Source organism: Balaenoptera musculus, chromosome 4, assembly GCF_009873245.2.
Source record: "Balaenoptera musculus isolate JJ_BM4_2016_0621 chromosome 4, mBalMus1.pri.v3, whole genome shotgun sequence".
Taxonomy (NCBI): Eukaryota; Metazoa; Chordata; class Mammalia; order Artiodactyla; family Balaenopteridae; genus Balaenoptera; species Balaenoptera musculus.
The window spans coordinates 23,878,817-23,898,552 of NC_045788.1; the positions used below are offsets into that span (position 1 = coordinate 23,878,817).

At 40.2% G+C, this 19,736-nt stretch overlaps 1 protein-coding gene across 1 annotated transcript; it reads right to left on the minus strand.

The window, feature by feature from the left end:
• Positions 1-2,875: 2,875 nt before the first annotated feature.
• LOC118894551 (60S ribosomal protein L17-like) lies at positions 2,876-3,437 on the minus strand. The gene has a single exon (XM_036850856.1). It carries the CDS (start codon positions 3,314-3,316, stop codon positions 2,876-2,878), a length of 441 nt encoding a protein of 146 aa, XP_036706751.1. The 5' UTR covers positions 3,317-3,437.
• Between the last annotated feature and the right edge of the window lie 16,299 nt (positions 3,438-19,736).

Below are 19,736 nucleotides of genomic sequence, written 5' to 3' on the forward strand. Positions count from 1 at the left end.
TAAGTGAGGGAAATAATTAAACTGTGGAAAGACATCTCCCTAGTGACTTCTGACCAGCTGACCGCATGGCCAAAACTCAGAGTGAGAAGGGGTGTCTGAGAGCCGTGAATTTACTGCCCGCAATGAATACAGCAACATCACCCGCAGGATGCAGAGAGATTTGCACATTTGTTGATACGGCCCCAGCTGGAAATGAAAATTTGGAAATCCTGGGCTTCAGAGTCAGTAACCAGCAGCAAAAGCTTTCAAATTCTTTTTCTAAGCATTTGTTGAGACGATATTTTTTCTTTTTGTACTACGCCCTACCTCCCTATTTTTCTAAGGAAAGAATGATGCCACAAGACTATAGTTTGACAATAGTTAAAACGGCACTATTCATTGAGAAGAGGAGCTAATTAAATTTTTCCACTTGACCAAGGAAAGGGAAACTAATAGCTTCCTTTGGTTTTCCATATCTGGGTAAAGTGGTCAAAAATCACTGAGAAGAGAAGGATGTGGCACAGACACATTTGAAAGGACATCTTTTCCAGCACCAAAATGAAGACTATCCAAAAAGTACTAAATAAATTCTAAATGGAATTCTGAATTTGAATTTGGAGGTTGTCTGGCATAATAGAAAGACTAGGGAATTTGGAATCAGCTAGGTGTGGGTTCAAATCCTGATTTTCCACTTATAGCAGTGTAATAGGATGTTAAAATAAAACTCTTTTTTTGGTATCACTTTTGGCCAGGACTTTAAGACCATGATATTAATTTACATTACAAAGTGGGGTATGACACCACCGTGTAGGACTTGCAACAAAGTGTTTAACACCGTTTTGGGACTCTTATCCCCTCAGCATCAAGGATATAAAAGGGTTGAATAGAGATTAAAAGATTTTTATTTGGAAAGGTGGGACATTTTTCTTTTACCTCAAGCCCAGGGAGAAGGTCTTCAGTGGGACCACCAGTGAGTTTGACATGTGTCCCAACGGATTGATGTTTGAGTCACGCTGAAGACATCAGAAAGGTAAGAGACCGTTGTTTCTTCGTTTCACCAAGAGTGAAAATATGCTGCATAAGGATGACTTTCACTCCCCAAGCTGACTGGGGCAAAGAGCCTATGTTTCCTTCTGACCAGATGTTGCCCAGGAGGGCTGTCTTAGCTGCCAACCAGGAAGGTTGCCTGAAAGGGCAAAGTGAAGTCAGGAGAGAGTGTGGTTGGGTCCTGCTGGGTGAGGTTTGTGGGAGAAAACCCAGTCTTTGAGGAGTCTCTGAAGAACCCACATAAGTGCCCCTTGAGACAAAGAGTCCGTTGTATACAGCTGCCCATCCTAGGAAGTGCTGGTGTCACAGCACTACGGTGGCAGGTGGGGTAGGATTGCTAAAGAAGACTCACAGGACCTCAGCAGTCAGCGCTTATCAATCTACAGTTCATTGCAGGAAAAGGATGAAATAGACCATCAGCATTAAAGCCAGGACATACATCTCAGCCAAGGGCGGCCTCACAGCAAGGGGTCAGGAGAGCCCAAGTTCCAGGTGTCTTCCTCTGTAAGGGCTGAGGTGGGCTGCCCCTGCTCTGTGAGCTCAGGAACCACTGATGTGTGCACAGAATACTTAGGAACCAGGGAGCCCAGAGGAGAGTCTGGGCCAGGGTTTCTCATACTCTGCTGGTCACGTGGGTATAATTTGCTATGCAGCCAGCTCCAATGGTCAAGGTTTTTGGGGGGGGGGCCTCTCACCAAGACCAGGTGCAAATCATCAGCCTCACTTTTATCCAAAAAGGTGCTGACAAGCTTGTACAAACCACCCCAAACTCCTCAGACACATGGTTATAAAGTGACACTATTAATCATGCCTTGGCATGTCAGTGCCATGCTGGTGCATTTCATATCTGAGTAAAACAGCTCAGAATTATTCCAGGCTTGCTGGCATTAATCCTCTCCATGCACCAGCTCATGACTATCTCTGTCTAATAAGAATATTTCTGCCCCTGGCTTCTCCCTGCCCTCTAAGCCTAGAAGAGGTGAACGCAGCCTAGGGATTGGAGGGGAACAGAAACTCAAGATGAAGAAACAGAAAAGGAGCTGACCACATACATCTATTTCCTTCTCAAAGCATGTCTGACAGGAAGAAGATGTCATTCTAAATGTAATCGAATCTTGTGACTCTTCTGTAAGACTGGATATTTTAATTATTGAACTGAGACTATTTTCATGAACTACACATAGCTGGAAAATTCTTTTTTTTTCTTATTGGTGATGATTGACCATAAAACCATGAGACTTGTCTTCAATTTCATCTAGCAAGCAGGGAAAAAATTAGGCCTCACAGGATGTGTTTGAATAGGTAGGAGGAGAAGATGATCAAGCCACACATGAGCTTGATTCTTTTCACATATGGATTCCATGAGAATATCAAAGGTGAAATTGAACAAGTGTTAAGGAATGTCCCAGAAAAATGAGAGATGTTAAATAAGTAAAAATTGATGATTAAAACTCTCCCTTTCCCACTTCAGACCTAACTAGAAATAAGCACTGTAATCCTATTTCTTTCTTTTTTAAAATTTTAAATCTAAATTTAATTTTTTTATTGAAGTATAGTTGATTTACAATGTCTCAGGTGTACAGCAAAGTAACTCAGTTATACATATATATATATATATATTTATCTATTCTTTTTCAGATTCTTTTCCATTATAGGTTATTACAAGATACTGTGTACAGTTCCCTGTGCTATACAGCAGGTCTTTGTTGTTTGTCTATTTTATGTATAGTAGTGTGTATCTGTTAATCCCAAGTCCCTAGTTTATTCCTCCCTCCCTTTTCTCCTTTGTAACCACAAGTCTTTTCTTTTCTTTTTTTTTGCTTTTATTTGCATTTATTTTTTGCGGCATTTATTCCCAGGCCATAAGTTTTTGTTTCTTCAGTTTCTTCTGGGATATCTTTTTCTTCTGGGCAATCTCCTCTTCTGGTTTAGGAACAATCTGTTCTTTTTCTGTGAGGATCATCTCAATGTGGCAGGGAGAGCTCATGTATGGGTTGATCCGACCATGAGATCTGTAAGTCCTGTGCCGTATCTTGGGGGCTTTGTTCACCTGGATGTGCTCAATGACCAGAGAATCTACATCTAAGCCCTTAAGTTCAGTATTACTCTCTGCATTTTTGAGCATGTGGAGTAAAAATTCAGCACTCTTTTTGGGCCACCCACCCTGTGTCCAGCCCCATTGTTTGGCCTGGGCACACCTACCAACTCCACCATTGTAACAACGGAATGGCACACATTGCTTCTTTAAAGTGACACACTTCAGATACTTGGTGGCTTTTCGGATATGCATACCCTTAATGGCCTGGGCAGTTTCACAAGTGTTCTTAAAGTGAACACGAAGATTTGAACCTCTTGACTTGCATGATTTTGTGGGGTTTTCTGGGTCAAGTGAATAGCGAACCGTTTTTAGAGGTCACCTCAGGCCACTTACTGGAAAAGGAAGCACAGGTCTTTTCTTAACAAAGCAAAATGTTTACTTACATCGTTTGATTTTATGACGAAGGAAAAGGGATTAAGATACCAGTTTCATGAGTTTTAGAGCTGGTTTGCAGGATTAAGAGAGATCTTGAACAGCTGGGAAGATTGCAGGGTTGACACATGGGACGTGCTCTTCCAGGCCACTAAGGCACGTCACCAGGAGCGGAATGATAGCTCCTTTTCCCCAGGCCCCCTTGCAGTTCTTGGTTTCTGGCCATCCGATGAGGGCGGAAGTGGTGTAAGCCACTTGCAGACCTGGCTCTTAAAAGCCAGGCAGACTCTCCAGATTCCTCTTTCTCTGCTACTCTGAAGTTTTCTAGATGAAAACAAGACAGAGGAAGTTCCCCTGACCTGTATAGGGCTTTGTGTGAGCAAGTTCAGCCATAGAAATGTTGGGTTAACTGTAGGTTAAACCATCCTGACTAATATGTGGGAAAAGACCTAGGAAGAAAGGAAGCAGCAAAAACATAAAGCAGTTTTCCCAAAAGAGATCTAAAGGTGGAATCAATATTTCTCCTACATCAGTATTTGTTGAAGGGAGCAGGGAATAGGGAAAGAAAGAAGAAATGATATTAAATAATTTTACCTTGTGGTTACACTAAAAAAAGAAAAACTTCTAAAAAAGAATAATACATATAAAGAAATGTATAAAAATCATACAATTTTCACAAACTGAATATGTCCATGTAACTGACAAGTGAGTAATAATATTAATAATAGTAATAATAATAATAAATCAACCCAGAGTATTACCAGGATCCTAGAAGCTCTCTTCATGACCCTGTCAGTCACAAGCCCACAGAAATACCTCTGTTCCGACTTCAAACTCTGTGGTTGCACCTGAGCTCTGCTTGACCGTGTGGTTACAAATGAACCTCACTCCCCAGACCCACTTAAGTTTCCATATTACCCAGAAACTCCAGGCTTCTCAAAGTTTCTTAATTTTTTTGCTTTCATAACTAGTAGAAAAAAAATAAGTTAAAACAATGAGGTATTGAATGAAACAATTATCAAACTGATTTTAGTTCTCAGTGGATTTTATTTTCATTAATTTTAATTTCATTTTCTTGGGATAAATATCATATGTGTGTATGTCCACAAAAATTTATAAAACTAGTTGTATGTTACCAAAAAAGGTCATCTTATTACATTTTTAAAGGTAGAGATTTTACAGGCAAATTGTATGGTTGTAATTCAATACAATTAAAAACAAAGACTGGAAATACCAAAATATCACTGCATGGAGAATAAAAATAAATCGAAAACACTTGGTACAATCCAAAATCAAAACTGAAGTTACAGTCTTTTTAAAACCATGAAAATAATGCTTTATCTTAAAACCTAATAGCCACTGCAAAAGCTATTCTCATAGAAAAATCCATAGCCTTAAATATCTTTACTATTATAGAAGGACTGAAAATAAACATTGCCTATCTTAGAAAAAAATATAATAAATCAAACAAAATAAGCCAGGAAGTGAGGATTACCATACTGCATCAATTCTAAGGCCCACTTTCCTTTTTCTTTTGACATCTCTTAAATCAGAACATGTCCTCAATTTCTGCTGACCATGTAGCAGTGTGACCTCGTTATTACCTGTGCCTGTAAGAACTTGGCTGTTCTTCCTGGTGGCATGATTGAAATCCCTTTAGATGTCAGTCAAAAAACCATTTAAGCACTGTTTGAAGAAGGGCTACGAATACTGGTTGATGTCTGAAATACTTTGAATGACACTTCCAGTAAGAGAGAACTAGCATCAAAACTTGAAGAGTGAGTATCAGCAATTCGGAAGAAAATCTTGGAAACAGTTGTGGGATGCTCTTAGGAAATGCTGTGTCACCAGCACGGAGGACAAAATTGTGTGGAAAAATTGGAACATTGATGACTGAGTGGATGATGATTTAAAAGAGCTGGTCTCTCAATCAGAAGACATCTTAGAAGTACTTTAAGTGATTTTATGTTTTCTTTTATGGATGCATAAGAGAAATATGATTAAAATTTATGCCTAATGAGTCTAAAAGAGCTCTTCCAATAAGTAAAAATTAAACATTCCAAGTGATAAGAAAGGCTTATGTCCTAGATAGCGTCGAAGAGTTTTATTTTTTTAGCGGTGTCCAAAATAATGATGAAATGTGGTTACATAGCCAAAAGTTAAAGTTATGAAATAGAAAACTGAAAGAGTAGAATGTATAAATAAATGGAAAAACTAGATTTTTGCAGAGATTGGTAACGTATAAATAAACTCTTCATGAGCCTGATTAAGGACAAAAGTGTGGGAGCAAAAATATACAGGATTAGGAGTAAGAAAAGAGACAGAACTAACAGAGAAGGTAGATTGAAACGGTAAGAGAATATTACATGCAAATCATCAGCAACCTATCTGAAAATCAAGAACCGGGGTTGGTTGGACCTAGAGTCCGTCATACAGAGTGAAGTAAGTCAGAAAGAGAAAAACAAATACCGTATGCTAACGCATATATACAGGATCTAAAAAAATAAATAAATAAAATGGTACGGATGAACCTAGTGGCAGGGCAGGAATAAAGATGTAAACATAGAAAATGGACTTGAATGTAAAGCAACTATACTCCAATAAAGATGTTAAAAAAAAAAAAAAGAAAATGGACTTGAGGATATGGGGTGGGAGGGCGAAGCTGGAGTGAAGTGAGAGTAGCATCGACATATATACACTACCGAATGTAAAATAGGTAGCTAGTGGGAAGCAGCAGCATAGCACAGGGAGATCAGCTCGGTGCTTTGTGACCACCTAGAGGGGTGGGATAGGGAGGATGGGAGGGAGACTCAAGAGGGAGGGGATATGGGGACATGTGTATGCATATGGCTGATTCGCTTTGTGTACAACAGAAACTAACACAGTATTGTGAAGCAATTATACTCCAATAAAGATCTATTAAAAAAAAAATACCAGGGGTTGGCAAACTTTTTCTCTAGGAGGCCGGGTAGTAAGTATTTTAGGCTCTGTGAGAGGTAAATCGAGGCTATTACGTAGGTATTTAAATAACCATTTAAATATTTATAGAGAAAGATGTGGCCAAGATGGTGGAGCAGGAAGCCCCTGAGCTCATCCCCTTCCATGTGCACACCAAAATTACAACTATTTATGGAGCAACTATTGATGAGAATGACCTGAAGACTAGCAGAAAAGATTTTCCACAACTAAAGATACAAAGAAGAAACCACAGAGAGATGGGTAGGAGAAGTGGAGACACAGTAGAGTCAAGATTCATCCCCCTGGGGCAGGCAATCCATAAACAGGAGAACAATCACAATTGCAGAGGTTCTCCCCAAGGAGTGAGAGGTCTGAGTCTTGCATTAGGCTCCCCAGCCTGGGGGTCCTGCACCGGGAAGATGAGCCCCCGGAATGCCAGGCTTTGAAGGCCGGCAGGGCTTGCGTACGGAAGAGCCAGAGGGCTGTAGGAAACCAAGACTCTGCTCTTAAAGGCTACACACAAAAATCTCACATGCTCCGAGTCCTCGCACAGAGGTAATACTTTGAAAGAAGCCTGGGTCAGACCCCCTTGCTGATCTTGGAGAGCCTTCTGGAGAGACAGGAAGCAGTTTGGACACCCCCTAGGGATAAAGATGCTAGCAGCAGCTATTTTGGGCGAGCTCATTCTATCCTGAGGACACTGGGGATGACAAGGGCCATTTTGGAGTCCTCCCTCTAGCCTACTAGTGCCAGGGGCTTACTGCCCACCGGCAGGCCAGCACCAGTCTTGGGACCCAGTCTCCCCCCCACTTATGGGCCGTCATCAGCCCTGGACACTCTGGGCTGTGAAGCCAGCTGCACGGGGACCTGGCCTGGCCCAGCAGGAGACTGGCAACCACCACACGAAGCAGGGCCTGGCAGCCAACTGGGCTGAGTGTCAGCTTCAGTGACCAGTGGGTCCACAGCAGTCACCCCTACCACAACAGAAAGGCCCACACAACCCAGATGAGGGGCACCCCTAGAGCATAAAGCTCTGGTGACCAGCGAAGAGTGTGCTGCTGGGTCCCACAGGAGGTCTATATAAAGCCACTTCTCCAAGATCAGGAGACGTAATTGGCCTACCTAACATGTACAAATAAATACAGCAAAGTACCGAGTGAATGGTATATTATAACCAAGGAGAAAAGGCAAGGGTGGGTGCCTCTAAATTATCAAGAAATTTATCAATAATTAATTATATCAGCAAATAAGAGAAAAGCAAATATGATCAGAGCAATAAATGCTAAAAAAATTTGATTAAAAACAACCGCAGCAGTTATTCCTAAAAAAAAACCCCTCTAAATAAATGGCAGTTAAGAAAAGCTATTTAAATATGATTAATGAGTGAAGAGGGTCAAAATATACAAACTGCCAGTTATAAAATAAATAAGTCATGGGGATGTAATGTGCAGCATGGCGACAATAGTTAATAATACTGTATTGCACATTTGAACATGGCTAAGACGTAGATCTTAACAGATCTCATCACAAGAAAAAAAATTTGTAACTATGTATGGGGACAGATTTTACCTAGACTTATTGTGGTGATCATTTTGCAATATATACAAATATTGGATCATTATGTTGTACACCTAAAACTAATATAGTTATAGGTCAACTACACCTCAATTAAAACAAAAGGCTCTTTTTTGAAAACGAAATAGGAAACATCACGCTATGTACTGAAATGATGAAGGCAAGTCAATGAAATTCAAAAAAGACGTGCCAACTATTACCTTTATCATTCTATATTATTTTGGAGGTTCTATTGTATATACTAAGACAAAATAAAAATAAAATACAGTAAGTCCCCTACATACGAACCTTCAAGTTGCAAACTTTCGAAGCTGCGAACGTGCATTCCATCAACGTCTGGCATGAGTGAAATTGCAGCTTGCCCTCCGTCTGCTATTGCTGACCTTCCTTCAGCTCTACCATCTCCCTCCTCCAGTCAGTAACTCTTTTTGCCTGTTCACTCGATGCCAGCTCCTGTATGCCAGGTGTTATACTGTACTACTGTACTTTTCAAGGTACTGTACTGTAAGATTAAACATGTTTTATTTTTTGTGTTTTTTTTCGTGTATTATGTGTGAAAAGTATTATAAACCTTTTACAGTACAGTACTATAAAGCTAATTGTGTTAGTTGGGTACCTAGACTAACTTTGTTGGACTAACGAACAAACTGGACTTACGAACGCACTCTCGGAATAGAACTCGTTCATATGTAGGGGACTTACTGTAGTAAGTATAAGCAATGGAGAAAAAAGAGGGAAACTGATCATATGATTCTACACCTAGAAAAACCAAGAAATTTTAGTTTTAAAAATTTCTAGGAAAAGAATTTTTCCTAGAGAATGAAGAGGAAATAAGAGAATTTGGTGATGTGGGACACAAGCTTTTCTTTATTCTAGAAATAAGACATGGAAATGGGAAAACATTTCATTGATAACAACAACAAAAATTTTAAAATATAGATAAGAATGGTACAGAACCTGTAAAATAAATGATAGTATGAGATGGAAGGATGTAAATCAACATCTGAATAACTGGAAAAACTTTCATGTTCTTGGATTGGAAGTGTTAATATCAAACAAAATCAATTATGTCACTACTAATATGTCAATGCAATTTCAATTAGAATTCCAATGAGAGCTTTTGGGGGGATAATTGATTATGATGATATTACATTTCATATGGAGGAAAAAATGCCTATGAACAGCCAGCAAAAGTATAAAAAGAAGCATAGTAAGGAGGCATCTGCTTAACTAAAAAGCCACCGTAATAAATCAGTATGATACAGGCATAGGGATGGCCATATAGATCAAAACACAGATGGACACTTCAGAAATAGATCCCATTTTATAGGATTAAAAAAAAATTTTTTTATTGAAGTACAGTTGATTTACAATGTTGTGTGAATTTCTTCTGTATAGCAAAGTGATTCAGTTATACATATATATATTCTTTTTCATATTCTTTTCCATTATGGTTTTTCACAGGATATTGAATATAGTTCCCTGGGCTATATAGTAGGACCTTGTTGTTTATCTATCCTATATATAATAGTTTGCCTGTGCTAGGATGATTTTACATATGAAAATGTGGTATTTCGATTCAATGGAAGAAGAATGATATATTTAATAAATAATGTGTGCAACAGGCTATCTGTCTGGAAGAAAATTAAAGAGGACTCGTATCTAGTATCATTTATAAAAATAAATCCCAAATAGATGAAAGGAATGAGACTTGTAGGGTCTCTTTCAACGGATGGACTTCACATTTTGACTCTACTTTGGCCACTGTATCTGGAGTCAACCCTGTCCAAAGTCCTCACAGGATGAAGGGGAAGCTGGCATCTTCCCATCTGCCTAGCTGCAAGGGAGTGGAGGCTTTGAACACAATGAAGGAGGACAAGGAGAAGGCATACTGAGTAGGCGACTGGTGGTATCTGCTAAAGAAAGCCAGTTGGAGAGAGCGAGAGAGAGCGAGAGAGAGTTTATATTGGAGTATTTTTGTCATTGGTTGGGATCCATTGCTGTTGCTACAAGACAGGATGGCTTTCCCTTGCTTTGATTGGCTTTGGCTTCTGGTCAGGTCTTTGCTGTGGTACCTGCAGCCCCTAGGAGGACAGGAAGACTGACTTCTATCTTAGGTACCAAGGAGGAAAGAGTCCAAATATCATGTCTAGGACACCCGCCACCCCCTGCCTCCAACTCTCTAGAACCGCTCTTTCGCAGGAGGGAAAAGACATGTAATGAGTGCTGCCTCTTCCTTCTTACTTAAATGCTCCAAAGAAAAGGGGGTGAAAGCCAGGAACCTAAGCAGAAGGCCAGCTGCTTTCTTCACCCACTTTTAAGGGATGCCCAAGACAGGTGCGGGGTCATTAACCATTTCCCCAGCATCCTGCACAGGAGGACCCTCGGGTGGGGTGTCTGGAAGTGAGCCGTGAAGGCCCATCTGATAGTCGCCCTTGAAAGACGTCCTATTCCTGGTGCTTCTGGCATCTGGTCCTGAGAGACAGAGGGCCCAGCATCACCTGAGGAGCGGTGGGTGTGGGGAGGAGAGAAGAGAGGCCAGCTGAGCGGAGAGCCCGGGAGAGGACTCTGCACTGTCCTCTCAGGCCTGGGGCTTGCTGGGGGAGCCGCTGACCTGAGCTGAGGACCTCAGGGAAGGGAAGGAGCCGTCTGCCACGCTGCTCACGGATGCAGAGGACGCTGAGCTCGGATCCCGAGGCGAAGCATTGCTGCAGCCACAGGTAACCGTCTGAAGGACTAGAGGTGCTGGCGAGGGCAGGGGTGGCATTCTCCCCAGATGCCAGATTACCCTGCCCTGGCCAGAGAGGTGTTTATTTAAGGGCAGAGGCTAGGCACATCCAGAACCTTCAAGGCTTCTGTCAGGGGTTCTCTGACAGAGCCGGGGCCTGGGTGGGGCCTCTGTGCCCAGGAAGTGACAAAGAGGCACAGCACTAACAGTGACCCCCCCCGTTGCCCTGTCTCTGGCTCTCACCAACAGTGCCAGCTCGGGGAACTTCCCGAGCATGCAGTGGTCAGGGCAAGCCGCCCCTCAGCAAGGGTGTCTGAGGGAAGAAGTGTGGTTTTAGGGTCAGACAGACCTGGGCTTGAGTCCTGAGTGACCCACTTGCTAACCATCTGTCTGATCTAGGGCAGGTCTCAGTTTCCATGCTGTTCATTTGTGAATTAAGAGATCACACAGAGCTGGGGGGAGTGGTCAACAGGAATGAATGACACAGCACTTAGCACAGTCTGGCACAAAGTAGGCACTTAATCAATGTGAATTTCCTTCCTTCTCTCTGAGGAAGCAAGGTGGCCTTCCACGGCAGGCATCCTGGAGGTCCTTTTGTTTTCCTTTTGTTGGGCTCACCTGGCCCTGCCTCTGGTGGGTGCAGCGGGCATGGCTTAGTGAGCTCTATCTCCCGGCACCTTAGCTTACATTGCTACCTGCTGCTTTACCTAATTTCTTTACTGTTGTTTTTCTTTGCCTAGGACAGTGCCTGGCACATAGTAGGTGCTCAGTGAAAGTGTTCAATGAATGAATGAATGAGTTCGTCTCTTCTGTCCTTAGACTGCTTTGAGTGAGACCTCCAAAATTCTATAATTTGCACCTGGACGATTACTGTCACTTGGAGATCCATCTCTGTTTTTTGGTTTATAGTTTTTCATGAAGAACTGTTACATTCTAAGGTCAGTACCAAGTTTCAGACCACATTCAGACATTATATGTATTAATACACACCCAAAGCCTGCATTAGAAAGAACTATTTTGCTGTAAAACAAGCCAAAGATTTCTTTGGAAATTATTGGCTGCTGGAAACTTACTTAATTGACAATTTGCTAGGATTTCTTGGCAATCATCGTGCCTGCTCAGGAGTTTCTGCAAAGTGAGCAAATCTGACTTACAAATGGTTTTCAGATGTAAATGAAATTTTTATGAATACTAAACTGAACAATTAACGAGGTTGAAATAATGTTGTATTTTGGCAATAAACATTTATTAATTTATGTTTTGCTGGTTTCTTTTCACATTTGAGAGCCAATGATTTTATATTCTGGCCTCAAACATTTTTGTAGGTCCCTGTAGAACTCATGTGACATGAGCACAGGGCTGAGAGCGTCTGTTGGAGAAAATAGTCTCAGAGGATTGTAGACTCAGAATGTCTGTAACTTATTCTTATCTAGAGTGGGTCATGGGCTATCTTGATAAAGGGGAAGGACATCTTAGGAGACTGTCTTTTAGCTCTAACCTCTTCGGCATTCAGCCCTGATTCTCCTTTTAGTGTCTTTTAGTATCTTACCCCCTACCTATTTCCTTTTGGTTTTCACCCTCTGCACTGAAACCTGTTATATCATTTGCCCTCAAGGCCACAATTCTTGGCGTATCAGGTTCGCTGATCTGCATTATTAAATTCTTGCATCGTTGGGCTGAGTCATTCATTTTTGTATTCGCTTAGAAAGGAAAGTTAGTAAATGTAAGTTGAAGGTAAGAAATAGTAGATGAAGTCTTTACATCAACTAAAAGGCATCTTCCCTTCCCAGGTAATGTGGCTATATCCTGTGGCCTCTGGTGGAGGTGTTCCTATCTGGAAATCCCCTCATTCTGTGTCCCTCTTCCTCATTCTGGCAGACGCCTCCGGTCTTGTCCCTTTTCAGAGAGAGGACAATGGGATGAGGGGGAAAGGAATGGAGAGTGAATATCTGAGAACAGTTTATCAACTGCTTTATTAGACTGCTACGCAGACTATGGTCTGAGGGCAAGTAGCATCTGTACCCGCTGGGGGCTTGTTGGAAATGCAGACTCTCAGGCTCCACCTCAGACCTGCGGAATCAGAAGCTGCATTTTAAGAAAGTCTCTGGGTGAATTCGTGTGAACATTAAGGTTTGAGAAGCCCTGGACCAGACATCATCACCTGGATGTCCCTTAAGTACTCAATGTCCACAGGTCTGAATCTAAGCCCATCATCTGCTCCCACAACTTGCCCCCTCCTGAGCTTCTTCTCTTCCTCTGCGTTTCCGGGGTGCCTGAAATTATATTTCATCACAGGACTTGTTTATTGTCTATTATGTTACTTTTTTACTGTTTTCTCCCAATTAGATTGTAAGCTTCTTGAAGACAGGTATTAAGTCCATTTATTTTCTGTCACCAACAGTGTTCGCTGAGCCTGAAACAAGTTTTGGCTTCTCTAACCTCAGTTTCCTCATCTGTAAGGTGCAGGGGCTGGGCTTCATCTCAAAGACTCTGTTCACCCATAACATTCTGTGATTCTATGATGTGCCTTAAAGAATCAGAACTGCAAGTTTGAGAAACACCTTGGAAGTCACCTAATTTGACAACTGCTCCCCAAACCCCCATATCGCCCCATGATGCTCTGGCTAAAGCAGAAGCCCCTTCAGCCACATCCACATGTAATGACTGTCCCACTTAAGCATGGACATCTTTAGTGACAGAGAAGTTAGGACCTCTGCGGTCAGTACATTCCATTTTCAGAAGGCTCTACCTTTTTAGAAACTTATTTTATAGTTTTGAGGCTTCATAGCTAAATTAAAAGAGAATGGATATTGGAATAGGATAGAAGTGGTCTCCAATTCCACGAGAGTTACTAACTGTGTGAGTTGAACAGACTCTAAGATGAGCCCATGAGCCCTGTCTCCTGGTGTTCCTGTCTTTGTGTAATTCACTTTCCTTGAGTGTAGGTGAGCCCTGTGACTTATTTCTAACCAACAGAATGTGGTAAAAGTAATGGGTTAGCGCTCCTCTGGTTACATTATGCTATGTGGCCAAGGTGATGTCACTCCCATACCCATGATATATAAGACTCCATGTTCCTCACAGATCACCTCTCTATCTTCAATGCTGGCTTTGAAGAAGTAAGCTGTGATGAATCTTACAGCCACAAGGAAATAAATTCTGTCATCAGCCTGAGAAAGCTTAGAGGTGGAACCTTCTCCAGTCAAGCCCTCAGATGAGAACCCATCTCTGACTGGCACCTTGATTTCAGCTCTGCAGAGGACACAGCTAAGCCATTCCTGACCTCCTGACTCTCAGAAACTGTGCAATAATCAATGTGTGTTACTTTAAGCTGCTATTTGTGTAATTTGTTACACAGCAAAGAAAATGAATAACATACTGTATAATCTAGGGCTTGCTTCTTAACTTCATTGATTTTCTATAAAACGTAATAATACCTACCACCTAGGGTTCTTGTAAGGACTGGAGACAACTTGCTTGCTGATAGTGGGTGCCATCAATGGTAACTTTTCTCCTTGTTATTGTTGTTATTGTTATTTTCTCCTTGTATCTCCCGAGGCTTTTCATAGCCAACTTCATGAGAGAGTTGTCTTTGGAAGCCATCTCCAATTCCTTGCTTCTCGTTCACTGGTCAGCCTTCTCCCATGTAGTTTTTGTCTGCATCACTCCATTGTCAAGATTACCAGCAACCTCTAGTTTATAAATCCAATGTCTCCTTTATTCTGTCATCAGTTTACTGACCTCTCAGACGATTTTGTTATAGCTGACTGCTCACTCCTTCTGGAGATACCCTGTTGACGTCCACGATAGAACACTGTTCTGGCTTTTCTCTTTGATGCTTTTTTTTTTTCCTACTTGGCTGATAACCCATCTCTACCCAGTCTCTAAGTTCTAATACAGCACGGTGTTAAGCCCTCCATTTCCTTACATACTGCTCCCTTACATGATTCATCCGTTTTTTCCATGGTTTTCATTAGCATCTGCAGGCTCCCAAATTTGTAGGTCCTTCTCTGAACAATCCTCTGAGCTCTAGACTCATATATCCAACTGCCATCTTGACTCCTCCATCTGGGTACCTCACAGGCGTCACAGATTAACATGTCCAAAACTGAACATTCTATCCTCTTTATCCATTCCTCTGTGGATGGACACTTAGGTTAGTTCCATGTCCTGGCTATTGTAAATGGTGCTGCAGTAAACATTGGGGTGAATGTACCTTTTCAAAGTATGGTTTTCTCCAGATATGTAGCCAGGAGTGGGATTGCTGGATCATATGGTAGCTCTATTTTTAGTTTTTATAGGAACCTCCGTACTGTTATCCATAGTGGCTGCACCAATTTACATTCCCACCAACACTGTAGGAGGGTTCCTTTTTCTCCACACCCTCTCCAGCATTTGTTATTTATAGACTTTTTGATGATGGCCATTCTGATTGGTGTAAGGTGATATCTCATTGTAGTTTTGATTTGCATTTCTATAATAATTAGCGATGTTGAGCGTCTTTTCATATGCCTTTTGACCATCTGATAAAGAAGATGTGGTATATTTATACAATGGAAAATTACTCAACCATAAAAAGAATAAAATAATGCCACTTGTAGCAACATGGATGGACCTAGAGATTATCGTGCTAAGTGAAGTAAGCCAGACAAAGACAAATATCAAATGATACTGTTTATATGTGGAATCTAAAAAATGATACAAATGAACTTATATGCAAAACATAAACAGACCCACAGACATAGAAAGCAAACTTATGGTTACCAAAGGGGAAAGGTGTGGGGAGGGATAAATTAGGAGCTTGGGATTAACATACACACCCTACTCTATATAAAACAGATCATCAACAAGGACCTACTGTATAGCACAGGGAATTATACTCAGTATTTTATAATAACCTTTAAGGGAAAATAATCTGAAAAATATATATGTATATATGTATAACTGAATCACTTTGCTGTACACCTGAAACTAACACAACATTATAAATCAATTATACAAAACAAAACAAAAAAAACCCAAAACCAAAACTGAATGTTCCATTCCCCACCCTCCCAGACTATTCACCAGCCTTCTTCCTCATCTTGATAAATGGTATCACCATCCACCAATTTGTTTCAATCAGAATCACCCTTGATTTCTTGCTTTCACTCATTCTTCCTGTCCCCCTGTAAGCAAGTCCTATCTATTACAACTAAAATAGTATGTCTTGATGCGTCCCCTTCGCTCCCTCTATACTGCCACCACTCTGTCCAAGCCCCCAGGAGCAACCCCTTGAACAGAGACAAGGGCTCTCTGCTCTTTCCCTCAGGCCTCTCTTCAAACCATTCTTCAGGCCACAGCCAATGATCTTTTAACAATTTAACTTGAATTATATCCCTCTACTTTTAAAAAACTTTACAGGCTTTTCTTTGTATTTAACATAAAATTCAGACTTTTAAATGGCCTAAAGCCCTATATAGTGTGGGTCCTCCCACCATTTTCCTGTTCTTTCTTTTCCCGTTGTTACCTCACCTTAAATATTCTTCCCCTTGTTCTCTGAATAATGTCTTCCTTTCAGTGTTTTGGCTTCAGTTTAAACATAACTGCCTTAGAAACATAATTTCTTACTGCTCTATTTACTTTAGAATTCTGCTCCTCTTCTCTAATTCAGCACCTTGCTTCATTTCTTCCTTCTTTGCACATTTTATACTTTGTAATAATTAATTTGTTTGCTTATAATCCATCTAGCCCACTAGCCCATAAGTTTCATGAGGGCAAGTTCTGGCTGTTAGGTTGCAACTTGGTAGATCTTTATTAAATGAATGAATGAATGAATGAATGACAATAGTGTATTCTATTCTTACCCTCTGGGTCCACCCAGAAACAGTGTCATCCCTCTCACGCACTCTGTCCCTTCAGTTCCTTGAAGACACGCTCCTTCCCTATCCCAAACAAGGCTTCTTCTTCCCTAAAATAAAATATTTTCCAGCTTTCCCTTTGTCACGTGATTTTGATGTCACTTTATAATCCTTGCTATTCATTCAATAAATCTACTCAATAAAATAACAAATATTATTCACTCTCCTTTGGACAGACCTCAGCTCTATTTTGTCAGGTTCTTATTAATATGTGTTCCCCTGTCCCCAGTAAATGGATATTTCCTAGAGTTGAAGAAACTCTTGTAGATGTTGACTGACTAGTCCAGCTCAGAGTTGACGAGGACTGTCATTTCCCTCATTTCAGAGTCCATACTTCTATTGATTCATCCCAAGTGGGAGTTTCAAGAAGTCTAGAAGGGAAGGTGACATCATCACAATAGTGGGGAGGCGGGAGTGTATCAATTACATGACTTTGGGTGAAAGTAACAGAAAACTCAACTATTAACAATGGATTGAACAATAAAGATGTTTAATATCTCCTATAACCAGAAGCCAGTCTTTAGGCTTGGTTAAGAAAGTGGTTCAGTGATGTCATTAAGGACTTAGGTCTTCAGTGTGTGTCTTTGTCCTTCAGTTTGCTTTCCTCATGCTTGCAAGATGGCTGCAGTAGCTCCAGGCATCACCAAGCCCAGAGGTAGAAAAGGCACCTTTCTTTTCTTCTCATGCATTTTTTTTTTTTTTTGGTCTGGTAAGTTTAGGTTGAATTTATTAAGAAACATTGTCAAGTTTATAGCAAAACTAAATTCCAAAATCATTCAGTACTCAATAATAGTGTCTGAGGACAGTTCTCATTCAGAAAAAATTCAGTCTCAGTCCTAAGCTCCAAAAATTAAAATGTAACTTTACCACCATTAAGACATTAAGCTGCTATAAGGTAGGACCAGTCATATTCACCTTCTACTTCTGACAAAAAGTCATGGAACTGATGATATTTAAGTCCATAAGAGCAAGTAAAATACCCCATGGACAGTTCTGTTTCAATAACACATGAATATTTTACACAAGTGCTGATAAATAGTACAAGGAATAAAGATAGACTTTTAGAATTTTACATTTTAATAAATTTAAAATGTAAAATTTGTAAATTTCTCTAAACCTTTTTCTGCCCCACATGTATTTTTATCACCATCAGTTGTAGCACATCTTAGCAGATTCCACTTCAGGTTGTAATAAATTAGTGCTTTTTCAACTTCTTTGAAAATATATATATATATATATTTTTTTTTTAATTTTTATTACTATTCAGAAAAGCTTAATCCATATGGTGTTAACTGAGGCACCAACTAACTTTTGACCCAGTAGGAAAAGATGAAATAAAAAAATAGTAAAACTAGGACAAAATCAAATACACGAAGCACTTACATACATAAGTAACATTCAAAAGCAAGCTAATTGTAAAATGTCTCAAAATTCTACTATTACATTATAAAGTCACAACTAATATAAATCTAAAAAATGTAGCTGGATCTTTTTCTACTTTTTCTTTTTCTTTTTAATTTTTGAATTTTATTTTATTTTTTTATACAGCAGGTTCTTATTAGTCATCAATTTTATACACATCAGTGTATACATGTCAATCCCAACTGCCCAATTCATCACACCACCACCTCCACCCCGCTGCCACTTTCTGCCCTTGGTGTCCATAGGTTTGTTCTCTACATCTGTGTTTCAATTTCTGCCCTGCAAACAGGTTCATCTGTACCATTTTTCTAGGTTCCACATATATGCGTTAATATACAATATTTGTTTTTCTCTTTCTGACTTACTTCACTCTGTATGACAGTCTCTAGATCCATCCACGTCTCTACAAATGACCCAATTTCGTTCCTTTTTATGGCTGAGTAATATTCCATTGTATATATGGACCACATCTTCTTTATCCATTCGTCTGTCGGTGGGCATTTAGGTTGATTCTATGACCTGGCTATTGTAAATAGTGCTGCAATGAACATTAGGGACATGTGTCTTTTTGAATTATGGTTTTCTCTGGGTAAATGCCCAGTAGTGGGATTGCTGGGTCATATGGTAATTCCATTTTTAGTTTTTTAAGGAACCTCCATACTGTTCTCCATAGTGGCTGTATCAATTTACATTCCCACCAACAGTGCAAGAGGGTTCCCTTTGCTCCACACCCTCTCCAGCATTTGTTGTTTGTAGATTTTCTGATGATGCCCATTCTAACTGGTGTCAGGTGATACCTCATTGTAGTTTTGATTTGCATTTCTCTAATAATTAGTGATGTTGAGCAGCTTTTCATGTGCTTCTTGGCCACCTGTATGTCTTCTTTGGAGAAATATCTATTTAGGTCTTCTGCCCATTTTTGGATTGGGTTGTTTGTTTTTTTGATATTGAGCTGCATGAGCTGTTTATATATTTTGGAGAATAATCCTTTGTCTGTTGATTCGTTTGCAAATATATTCTCCCATTCTGAGGGTTGCCTTTTCGTCTTGTTTATGGTTTCCTTTGCTGTGCAAAAGATTTTAAGTTTCATTAGGTCCCATTTGTTTATTTTTGTTTTTATTTCCATTCCTCTAGGAGGTGGATCAGAAAAGATCTTGCTGTGATTTATGTCAAAGAATGTTCTTCCTATGTTTTCCTCTAAGAGTTTTATAGTGTCTGGTCTTACATTTAAGTTTCTAATCCATTTTGAGTTTATTTTTGTGTATGGTGTTAGGGAGTGTTCTAATTTCATTCTTTTACATGTAGCTGCCCAGTTTTCCCAGCAGCACTTATTGAAAAGACTGTCTTTTCTCCATTGTATATCCTTGCCTCCTTTGCCATAGATTAGTTGGCCATAGGTGCGTGGGTTTATGTCTGGGCTGTCTACCTTGTTCCATTGATCTATGTTTCTGTTTTTGTGCCAGTACCATATAGTCTTGATTACTGTAGCTTTATAGTATAGTCTGAAGTCAGGGAGTCTGATTCCTCCAACTCCGTTTTTTTCCCTCAAGACTGCTTTCACTATTCGGGGCCTTTTGTGTCTCCATACAAGTTTTAAGATTTTTTGTTCTAGTTCCATAAAAAATGCCATTGGTAGTTTGATAGGGACTGCATTGAA

What these genes read in the sequence shown, in the direction of transcription:
- LOC118894551 (XM_036850856.1), bottom strand. Translation starts at nt 3,316, where the DNA reads ATGCATATCCGAAAAGCCACCAAGTATCTGAAGTGTGTCACTTTAAAG.